Source organism: Netta rufina, assembly GCF_964035555.1.
Source record: "Netta rufina genome assembly, chromosome: 7".
NCBI lineage: Eukaryota > Metazoa > Chordata > Aves > Anseriformes > Anatidae > Netta > Netta rufina.
In genome coordinates this window covers 7,478,504-7,490,733 of record NC_140130.1, presented here as the reverse complement: position 1 = coordinate 7,490,733, position 12,230 = coordinate 7,478,504, and the positions used below count along the sequence as shown (strand labels likewise).

At 38.6% G+C, this 12,230-nt stretch overlaps 1 protein-coding gene across 4 annotated transcripts in view; it reads right to left on the bottom strand.

The window, feature by feature from the left end:
* Window positions 1–250: 250 nt before the first annotated feature.
* Window positions 251–12,230, bottom strand: part of PCDH15 (protocadherin related 15) — a gene marked incomplete at both ends in the record, with an annotated part of 362,472 nt that continues 350,492 nt past the window's right edge. For 2 of the 4 annotated variants that reach the window (XM_084290012.1, XM_084290013.1), the window contains 5 exons: window positions 251–802; window positions 6,068–6,200; window positions 6,938–7,011; window positions 8,958–8,996; window positions 10,508–10,529. In XM_084290012.1, coding sequence (XP_084146138.1) covers window positions 251–802; window positions 6,068–6,200; window positions 6,938–7,011; window positions 8,958–8,996; window positions 10,508–10,529 — 820 coding nt within the window. Of the gene's footprint in view, window positions 803–3,798; window positions 5,344–6,067; window positions 6,201–6,937; window positions 7,012–8,957; window positions 8,997–10,507; window positions 10,530–12,230 lie in introns of those variants that run through there. The other 2 variants (XM_084290010.1, XM_084290011.1) reach the window with 2 other exon arrangements.

Below are 12,230 nucleotides of genomic sequence, written 5' to 3'. Positions count from 1 at the left end.
AAAAATCTAATTAACTTAAATGAAGTATTGTTTAGTGAAATGGGAGCCTGTCAAAACAGTTGTTGGGGGGGGGGGGGGGACAATTAATTGGTACAAATGTGAGTGCAAATTTTTTTTTAAACTTTAAAGCATGTCATTTGTAGTATACAACATATGTGCATGATACAAACTTCATACATTTTCTTCAGTGACAATAAAAAGCGCAGTTTATTATAAACTGAAGTAAAAATTAAAATTAAAAAAAAAATAATCACAGTTTTGTCATTGGTATGTGAAGATTATTCCAAGGGCCCATCCAGAGCTCCTCTTCATCTGACTGTGTGTGTTCACTGTGTGACTCCAAGGGCTCTTTGACATCCTCGTTATCAACAACTGATTCCTGCTCTTCTGTGCTTTTCATTTTGGAGCCGCCTGGCTTTGCTACTATGTTTTCAGCCCCTATAGAGGAAGCAAATGAGACACTACAAGGCCTCGTGTTCATTTTATCACTAGAAGATGATCCCTTTGACAATGTGTTCAGTGGGACATTCTCCTCATGTGTCACTGCAAGCTTGTCCAGTTTCTTGAATTGTTTCCCCAGCCTCACTGGAGATGTGACTTTTAAATTATTAGCAAGGCAAACACGACGGGTTCTGACAACAGAGCCATTCTGTGCAATGTAGATGTTACCATTGACGTTGTTTTGAATATTGGGGTTATTAAGACGATTCCTCTGGCTGGAATCAGGAGCGCTGTCTTCTCCAGTGGAGCTGGTCTCATACTCTGGGTCAACTATCAACTTGATCTTTTTCTTTCTGGCCCACTGTTTAATGATAAACAGAAATGTTATTAAATCTCTGCATGATTTCTTACAGTTTTTTGTCATTTTTCCTATCTAGCTCATCTTTTATCTAGACATTTAGTGTGAAATTTTAACTTGGCATTTTGTACTATTCCTTTTAGATTGTACATTGGTATTTCCTAACTCTTCTGGTTACCACTCTGTGCCACTACCATGTATGCCTAATGCTTAAGCACACAATCAATTCAATCAATTCTTTGTACTTGAAAGTTACAAGGATAAACTCATTTTAGTTTGTGAACAGCCTCCTTTCACTTAGATGGTATAAAACAAGGTATAAAAGCTATATAGGTATAAAAAAATATTTTTTTTCAAGTAATGACAAATTCAGTGAGGGGTTGCTACAGATGCATTCAGCGGTGCTGCAATTAAGTCAAAGTGCATCTTCTTTTGAGAATTCTGGGAAAAGAGATGTTACTTCCTGAGAATTAATTTCTGTAAATTGCAGTATTAGTAAGTGAGACATATTTCAACAAAGCAATGTCTTGGTCTATATTACAAAAAGACAGGAAAAACAACTAGATTACTACCACTTTATAAGACAAACGGGAAGGCATTGGTGATAACAAAATTGTGTGATACTTCCAATAAAATACTGTACAAAGGGGTAAATGCTTAGGAAGGCCTTCAAAGTTTTTCTGCAGAGTATTACTGAATTGTAAATTCTGCACAGAAATGGCATTGAGCAAAGCTACTTTATATGCACACTATGTCCAGGAGAAAAATATCTCAGGACATACACAAGGGAAACTCTCAGGCACGATGTTGGCAAAATTGGCTGGTTAGAAAGATTGATGTAAGGCTTTGTGCCAATTCCAATCTAGAGGAAGCAATGGAGATGCTTTGCTATTAAATAAAAGATGGTGGAGAAATGAGACTTTTGATTTTATGTGATCTATACACATTCTTAACAAGTTAATGCAAACAATTTCCATGTTGCAGGAACTTTGTACTAATATTGATTACAAAAACCCCATTACTTAATTTATGATTGATTTCTGGTGATACACTTAAACAAGCTACCATTGTTCTTGAATTAATAAAGCAAACACTGTTGTTTCACTAAGGCAGCAGATACCATCACAGTTAAATCCCACTACAATACATACACATGCACTTAAGATAAGACAGTTTTTAAAGAAAGAATATCATGTCAGAGAGAAACAGGTGATGATAATTCTTAAGCTTTGAGGAGTTACACTTTATACAAATTATTTATAGGCCTATTCATTTGTTCCTGATAAAGACATTTAATTTTCTTCACAAATATGTATTCAGGTGGATGAACAGACTAACTTGTTTAAATGGGATCTGTGGGAAAATATCATGTCAGCTACAATTTCATGCTATATGGGAATACAAAAAGTGAGTCATCATAAATCCAGTTCTCATCTCAAATGGAATTCCAGACAGAAAATGAAAAGTTACTATCATGTTTTACAGCTCAGCATCCATTGCCCTTCCAAGGTAACTCCCCAGCAGGCTGAAGTATCATTATATAACATTATGAAGTATCATTATCAGTATCATTAAAAGTCAAACATTTTTCTTGTTCCCTGTAATAGAGACTTCCTGGCAGAGCTTTGGTGCACATGCCCAAAGCCAAATTTGTACTAGCTCAAAAGTACTCATAAGACTAATCCAATACTGGCTCAAAGCTTTAATTTTATTTAAGCTTTCTATTGCTTATTTGGATAAATGGTTGAGAAACAATTCTCTGGCTTTTGATAAAAGACAGATGAAGTACAGATAGATGGTGTGTATACAAAGCTTTCATACTTCGTGTGCTGGCAGCACGGATAAGAGCTCGGCAAAGCAGTAAATCATGCAGGGATTGTTTCTTACACGAAAACACAAAGATGACAACTTAAGTTGTAAATAACAGAAATCCTTCCTAGGCAATCATGCTCGTTCTGAGCAGAAATGTACTATAAGATTTCTCTATTGAATAACTTCAGATATTGCAGCACAGTGAATTTTAAAAGGTATAAATACCAACATACTGAACATAGTTAGCCAGCAATACTTTGCCATTATGCATCTCAAAATTTTAATATATTTATTAAACACAAACAAAAAACAGCCCCCCCAAAAAATCCAAACCCCACACAGTAAAGTGGGAAAGGCTGAAGTTAGAAAATATAACTCATTTCCCCTTATTGAGTTCACATTGTACACCTACCTCTGCACTCCTGCCTTGTACATCAACAATACCTGAATCCCATAATCCAGAAGCAGTTTAATCCCAGTGCTGCTAGTAATATCCAGCTGTTTTGGGAATATTACTGTGCTGTAATTTTAGTTTTCCTCACAGAAAATAGGGAGAACACCAGAGAACTCAGGTGAAGTTTAAAAAATGCTTATATGGTAGTGAAATGTGATGAAACCATTTATGACCTTTAAATCATAAATATCTTCATCCTCATTCCTGTTCTCTACTGAATCTCATCTGTTTTGCACCTTTTCCTTCCTGTAAGTGCTATTTTGTGACACAGACATAACCTGCCTGAGCACAGGGCTCTTAACAGGTTTGTGCCACCACGCTTATTGAGCTACTCATCACAGCTAATGCAAAATGCCATGTACTTTTGCATCACTATATACATAATGCAAAAGTATTAAATGTAAAAATTAGCACAGTGTCTCTTTAACTGTATTACTGAAATTAGCAGAGGAAGAACAGTATTCTTTCTTGCCATTGCTATATGAAAATAAGACCTTCTATATCCATCAGTAAGTATACCTGAGTAATCTTTCAGAGGAATTATATTAGTTTGGTTTTCCATAGTTCTATCTTTAACATAGCATAGAAGACTTAAATGCTGATGCAATAAGCTTTGCCTTTTTCTGTTTGGCTACCTCTAGTCAAGCATGAATTGTTTAGGAAAGACCACACAGAAGGCACAGCAAACAAGATCACTCCTTATTGCAAAATCTCCACCTACTGTTGTTGTTTTTCAAAAGGACGTAGAATCACCAGCAGTCTCTGACTCCGTAATGGCAGTATTGAGGGTCTCATCTGACTGAGACTGGCTGTGTTCCTGGGATATCTTTTTTATTTTCTTTCTTTTCATAATAGTGTCAGAACTTTGATTCCCAGTATCAGGGTAAGTAACAATTTTGCTAGAAGGGGCACTAGTTGTCCCTTCAGTACCTTTGGAAGTAACACTGATTTCACTTTCTAGACAAGAAGATTCATTCTTACTGATAGCTTTCTCCTTGTCACTAGCATCTGTACCAACCTCTTCAGTGCTTTCATCCTCACTATCCTCATCATTAATTCCTGATATTCTTCTCTCGCCTTCCTTGTTAGCAGCAGCTCTTGCATTTGCAGATGTTTCAGAAACTGCGCTATTGTTTGTGTTATCTGCATCAGGGCTTGCACTGACTTGGTCTGTATCTTCTTGTTCATCTTCTTCCGAAACCTCTTCTATCGTGTGTTCTATTTCAAGGCTGGCAGAGGAAGTTTTGCTCTTACAGCTGGATCCTGAAGCTTTCCTGTAGCGTGTACCTGATGCAGTAGAGCTGATGCTTGATTTCTGGCTGGATCGCCTCACTCTGCCCCGAGAGCTACCTCTCCTACTTTTTATACTTGACTTTTCAGTGCTTCTTTTACTGCTGGATTCACTAGTCCCCGATTTGCTGAATGAACTTTGTGTAGATGAACTCCTTGAGAGGCTATCATCTTCATCACTATCAGACTCTTCCTCGTCACCATCCTCTTCAGAAGAGTCCTCTTCTGATTCACTGCTGGAGCTGGATCCAGACTCATCATCAGAATCCCCCAAGTCATGCCCAGTTTCCTCATCAGAGTCCACAGTACTTTCAGTGGCTTCATCTTGATCCAGAGTTACTTTCAAATAGTCTTTATCTTCTGACTCCGAGCCAGAGCTACTACTTTCCACTGATGACTCATCTGAAGAGTATCTTCTTCTCTTCTTTTTCTTCTTCTCCTTCTCATAATCACTATCCTCATGTTCGCTCTCTGCTGTGATGCTTATTGAAACTCCTGATTTTGCTTCATCTCTTTCATATCCTTCCTCTCCTTTTCCTCTTGCATCTTGAAATTTTCTGGAGATGCTAATGCGTTTTAACACATGATTTAGCTTTCTCATTGAAGGTCTGTCATCTGTTGATTTCTGGAAGTAACTTCCCCTGATAATCATGCTTTTCTCATCAACCACTTGGCGAGCTGACATCAACTTGGCATAACTGGAATCTTTCCTACTGGCTTTCACTTTCTGCAGAATCATTGGGAATATCTTTGCTTTCTTCCATGGAGAACGAGCAGACTCAGCTCTTCCTACTGGTTTGTGAGCACTGACTGCTACACGACTTAAATGCATCACTGCTTTTAGTTTCCTTTTCCCCTGGCTGGTTCTATATACTCTTCCAGAGCCATGCCTTAGATCCATCCCACCACCTAAAGGTCTACCTTCTATTTGAGCCCCTGCTCTCTGGCTTATACCTCTGCTCGAAGGACCTCTGACTTGACTCATTCCCTGCAAATTATGAAAATGGAACTTGATTACAATTTGAAATATAGGTATTACAAAAACTCATAGCCTAAGTCAATGCAAATGCAACATTTTTTCCCAGGATTAAAACTAACTTACTTGTTTTAGAATAGCTTTTTACCAAAGTTATGAGAAAGCTTTACTTGTAGAAGAGGCTGCAAGTCCACAAGTACCTTGCCTTGGCAACAGGGAAAAATACTGGTTCATAAATGTTCTCTCTTCTCATTTAATAAAAACCCACGTGATAGATTAAGAGTCTGGTAATTCTGAATGTTAAGTTTAAAAAATGAACATTTATTCTGGCTGACACTGATATTTCAGAATTTCCTTACATTCAGTTGTAAACTTTATGTTAAATTAGTTTAGGTGACTATTTTTCTCACTGGAAAATCACCAGTTATAGGCTGAATATTAGTAACACTCCATTCAGTTAAGAACATAAAATGGAATTACCTAAGGCCATGTGGATTTTCACTGAAGTAGAAATCTACATTAGTGGAAAAACTAATGTGCATATTAAAAGAAACTTTGCAATTCCTTTTCATTTCTGACACAAACTTTACTGGTTATCACAACAGCAAATGATTAGGATTGGAAGAGCTGCTTATTTGGTCTATATAGAGTATTCTAATTACAAAATCCATTTGATAAGGTTTACCAATGCTTCGACTTGTTGCAGAGACAGAGTCAACATGCCAGAGATGCTTACCTCTTCTGCTGTTGATCCATGTGGGCTGTAGTAGTAGCCACCATCGTTCTCCACCACAACTTCTCCATACTCATCGTACATCCCCGAAGGAGACAGCAGTCTGCGGCGGCTCCCATACTGAGGCAGTTCATACCTGGCAAAACACCATCAGTTCTTTGTAACATGCAAAGATGTACTCATGTGTGTCTCCACACACATCTACAAATGTGCAAACTACAAACTATTGCAACTGGTCCAACGCCCATTACAACCAGAGGGAACCCCAGCTGCCAGGTCTCTGGGATCTCCTGGATGTAGTGACCTTCTTTTCCAGGTACCTGATCTTTTTTTTTTTTTTTTTTAACTGAGGGATGAGAGAGTAGATTCTCTAGGATCAGTTCTGGAGAATCCTTGCAAGCTTGTGAGAATAGCCAAAATCCCTAAGAGCTTGCAGTCAAACAGACTTTATCCAGACAAGGCAGGATGATAGTTTTCTAGGTAAATGTAAAAAGCCAGATGCTGGCTAGGAACTATGAGCAGAAAGTATCACTGAACTCAGGCTGGTGAGCCAGAAAAGGGGAGGAGATGATGTAAATCCATCTCCAAGACAGCAGATATATGCAAATAAAAAAGAAAATATAAAAATGGCATGATAAATGGGCTATGCATACTGTGGTGCAATAATTGGATTCCTGAAGAAGTAGGGAGTTACACGATGCCCCTTTAACTTTCAAGAAGTGAGTTTTGTTGTCAGCACACTCATTAGTGGATGCAAAGATTAAAGTAATCCTGAGGTGAAGGGAAGTCTACAGATTAGGCGCTGTAATAATAAACATCTCCAACCTTGAAAAGCAGCATGTTTAGAAATATATAGGAAAAATGAAAATGTACCCATGCTCATAACTGTAGTAATCTTGTCCATAGTATTCCTGCCCTGGATCAATTCCAGACTCCATACTTAATTCCTGTTGAGAGAGAACACCAATTGACTGATTATAAAGACACAAACAACAGTATCCCAAAGTGAAAAAAAGAAAAAGACAAAAGACAAAAGACAGACAGAAAGACAGAAAGACAGAAAGAAAGACAGAAAGAAAGACAGAAAGAAAGACAGAAAGAAAGAAAGAAAGAAAGAAAGAAAGAAAGAAAGAAAGAAAGAAAGAAAGAAAGAAAGAAAGAAAAGAACTATCATAATTCAAGGAACACTGTTATCCATCAAGAACCACAATGAGAAATCAACACAAGCTTTAAATGACCCCAACCCTGGTGCATGTCCTGGGAGTGACTGTTCTAAGCCAGCTAAATGTAGGTGCTTGCTGGTGTGGGACGCTGTCTCACTTACCCTGCATAAAACTCCCATCCACTCACTGCAAATACACTTTGCTTATTCAGGGAATCACATTGTGTCTAAAAGATTTGAAACAGAAAGTATTGTGTTTATAAACAAGAACTGTCTTTGCACTTCACTGCAGCGTACTAATACTTCCATTAACTTGGCAGGCCAACTGCTTAGTTCATCTCCAGGTACAATCATTGATTATCAGTTGACCAATTATCTGAAAAAATAGATCATGCTTGAATAGCAAGGAAATTATTCTCTGTGAATCTGGACATGAAGCTAGGATAGTTTTCCGTCTATGTGATGAAGCACATGGGAGCAACTTAAAGATGCTCAAGGGCAAAATCACAGAATAATTTAGGTTGGAAAAGACCCTTAAGATCTTCAAGCCTGACACAACCAAGTCCACCACTAAGCCATGTCCCTAAATTCCACATCCACACATCTCTTAAATACCTCTAGGGGTGGCCACTCCACCACTTGCCCGGGCAGGCTATTCCAATGGCTGACCACACTCTCTGTGAAGAAATTCTTCCTGATATCCAATCTAAACCTCCCCTGCCACAACTTAAGGCCATTTCCTCCTGCCCTAACATTTGTCAGCCAAGATGAGAAAGACACCCACCTTACTACTACCTCCTTTCAGGTAGTTGTAGAGAGCAATGAAGTATCTCCTCAGCCTCCTTTTCTCTGGACTAAACAACCTCTGGTCCCTCACCTGCTTCTCATGTGTCCTATTTTCTAGTCCATTCACCAGCTTTGTTGCTCTTCTCTCAAGGCATCCCAGCAACTCACCATCTTCCTTGTAGTGAGGGCACAAATCTGAGCACAATACTCAAGGTGCAGACTCACCAGTGCCATGTACAAGGGACAATCACTTCCCCAGTCCTGCTAGCCATGCTATTTCTGATACAAGCCAGGATGCCACTGGCCTTCTTGGTCACCTGGGCACACTGCTGGATCATGTACAGCCCCTGTGGACCAGCACCCTCAGGCCCTTTTCCTCTGGGCAGCTTTCCAGCCACTCTTCTCCAGACCTGTAGCACACTATGGGGTTGTTAGGACCCAAGCACAGCACCTGGCACTTAGCCTTGTTGAATGCCATACAACTGGATGCAGCCCATCAGTCCAGCATATCCAGATCCCTCTGCAGAGCCTTCCTAGCCTCAAGCAAATCAACACAGAAGTTGGTGTCATCTGCAAACTTATCCCCTCATCAAAAATATTAAACAAAGATGGCCCCAATACGGAGACCTGGGGAACACCACTTGTGACTGGTCACCAGCCAGATTTATGTCCATTCATGACTACCCTTTGGGCCCGGCCATCCAGCCAGTTCTTCATCCAGTGAACACGATATCCATCCAAGCCATGAGCAGCCAAAATAACAAGAGACAATAAATTTCAGGTATTTAAAAACTACATAAATGGATTAACAAGTGTTAGAACCTTTCTTTTCATCTAAGACAGTCAGGAAAAAAATTACCCAGCAAAGATGAGGTTTGATTGGGAAATAATGTAAAAGCCGTTTAAACTGTTATTGCTCAATTAAGACATGAAAAATACTGGTACCTCTGGTCTAAGAAGAGAAGGTCTCAGCAACTGCTGTTGCTACAGAAGAAAATTAGAAAGGTGTTAATTAGGCAGTAACAATTACAATACAAGTCATTTGTGTCAGAATTAAGATTGGAAAGAAATCTTAACAACACAGGTCCTTTAGAGCCTTTCATATGGCAGTCACCTGGGTGCTTCCATATTCACTGAGAAGGAGAAAACTGCTGAGCACATACTCTTGTATTATCACTTTATAGTCCACTATTTATTATATGAAATCAACTTTCCAGTTTATGTGGTGATTCTCTAGATTATTTAGCTCAAGGACTTTTATCAGAGCCCAATAGAATTATTCTGTTGTGTGTGCCATAGAAAGCAGGGAAACAACAGCAAACAAAAATTCCCCACAATGGGTAGAAAACAAACCTATGGGTTTGTAGAAAAGCCTCTAATTCAACTACTAAAAACCTGAAGTACCTTGACTTCTACCCCAAGCTTCTGCTGCAGTACCATCGCTTCAGTCCTTTATCTATATTTCTGTACTTCTGTGGCTTTTAACTGAATGCCTTGCAACCACAAATAGACCTGAATTCACAATCCCAATTAGATAGAGAAATATTATCTCACTTTCTTTACAGTTTATCTGTGATTCCTTACTCTGCAGGACACTGTGAGAATAGCATGCTGGGGTGAGCAGAGAGACCCCTGGAGCTCGCACAGAGAGGACTGACAGATCTACATGGTGCATCATAGTTGACACAGGTCATTTTCAGCAGTCGCTTTGTTAATTAGTCTGCACTTCCAGTTTTCTGTAAATGACTTAGACTAATATGCATTAATTTGAAGTTTTGTAAATTAGGATCAGATTTATTCAGGGAGATCAATACTGTTATCTGAACACTCCTCCCAAAATTTGGTGGCACTATTTCAGCCCAAAACCAAACCCTGGGAGACAGGGAAGCTCTGTAGCTGAATTGTGAGACATAAATCAGCTCTGCAAATCAGGAGGCCAAATCACAGCACAACAAACTACTGAATAAGGAACAGCAGCCTCCAGAAGCTCATCCTAAGACTAATAAAAATGATAAAGCGTTCATGAGTAAATACCAACCTTTATGATAGAAACACATGTCAGAGAACTTTGTCATTGTTGAATGAGTTCATTTAGATTTCTGAAGAAAATTCTTCATGTAAGTCATTGCTGGAAGAAAGACACTGCAGGGACAGGCCACAGTGGGTTGCAGAAAATGTCTGTACTGAGCCCTTGACAGTGGGTAGCAGCAGATGATTAGATCTGCTGTAGTAAAACACAGCAAGCAATGGAAGCAATGCCCTACGGAACTTTTTGGCAGGCTGTCAAGCAGCAGTCTCCTGGCCTGGAGGTTACATTTGTGCCACAATGGTTCCAAGCTACCACTGAAAAGTACAGCTCGTGAATACATACACGCTTTTTGAACCACTTTGTATTTCCGGTCTCTAAAATAGCCATTGTTTCATAACACAGGTTTGTATGGGAAAAGTTTGCTGATATAATTAGTAATTTAAATGTAACTATGGAACAGCCTTACCTCTTGCTGTGCATATCCTCGCCTTGAAGTCAGAAAAAGAGAAAAAAAATGTATTAGTATACTTCTGTTAGACTGTATAAGATGCATATTGCCATTCTTTCTGGAGAGATGAGAAGATAATGCGATTACTAGCAAGAAAAGAAATACATATCTACAATATAAAATATGTTTTTCTTTAGATTTGCTCTGCACATACAAATTATTGCATGAGAAAGGCCAGTGACTCTTTGGGATCTTTTCTTGGTTTAGATTGCAAATGGATGAGAAGAAATCCACAATCCCCACAAGCCAGAGAGCCAGTGCACCCAGTGCAACACAGCAAAGGGGAGCAGGGTAAATGCTGTGCTTGGTTTTTCCTTTCTCTCTCCAAGAGAGGAACTGCCAAGTCACCTTCTCGGTTGTCTCAGACCTACAAACAACATCTACAGAGACTCTGTTATTTCACCTGAGCGTTTAAGCAGTGAACAGTTTCTCTACTACTTCTGGACTTTTGTTGGACTTTGTGGATACAAAGGACTTGCTAGAAATTGGCCTGAAGCTTCTATTAGTAATTTAACACATTATTATTAAAATTACACATTTCCTAACACTTGCTCAGCAGAGGGGAGTTACGTTATTTTAGCTATCTATGATTATTTTGCCACAGGCTTTGTACTGTTGATCTCATTGGATTTGTTGTTGTTGTTTTAATTCATTTTCTTGGAGCCATTTGCATTGCATGACAAATGCATTTACATCTATCAAGGTCTGCATTTTCACATTTTGTGCCAGAAAATTATAATAGTTTATACAAAACTAGCAAACAGCAATTTGGTATTATCATTAAGGATAGGCATGGATTTTTTTAATTTTATTTTTAAGAAGGGAAGAATAAATGCTCAGAAGTATGCTGAGCTTAACCTACTATGCAGATGGCAGTCTAGGGAAATTCATTAATTAGACTTGGGTAAACAATAAAGAATAGAGTACAAGTCCTTATTATTCTTTACTATCACCATCTCTAAAATTTTCTATTAATATTCAACACATGGAATTGATTATCAGAATTACATTAAAGCTGTTGCCCATATAATATGAAACTAATGAACAACTGAAATGAAGATCTATCATCACAAGACAATATGTGACTTTTCAAAGCCCACTTGAGAAACACTGTATTTAGTTTCCCTATCGCCTACAGCAATCTTCAGAAAAAGAAGGTCTTGTGTTGCAGAGAGGATAAGTAAGCCTATTAATCTTAATTGTTCTTGAGTAGTCACCGCATCACAGATTAAAATTGTAATATAAGGAATTCTAATTGAATTTGGAATTCTACTTTCTTAAAAATAGCACCACGCTGTGTTTAGAGATGCATATACTTTTCTCACAGTTTTGTGTGGTCATGATTAGAAGAAAAAAATAGCTAGACAAAAAATGTCCATTCACTCAATACAGCACAAGGATCTCTATTCTGAGAAAAAGCCAAAGGTCAAAACAACATCATTTGTTTCCAGGAAGGAACTTAAAAGCTCTCCACTGAGGGAGGAATTGCTTCTGGATAGACATTAGCAGCTAGACTTGACTGCAGTCAGAGAGAAATCTTCAATGCAAAAATGGAAAGCAAGAACATAATGCCTATGATGATGTAGGATAATATGGCACCTACTTACACACTCTTGGTGCTAACATGACAGACGAAACAAGAATGTATTTACATGTACAAACACCGTCAAACTTCACATGG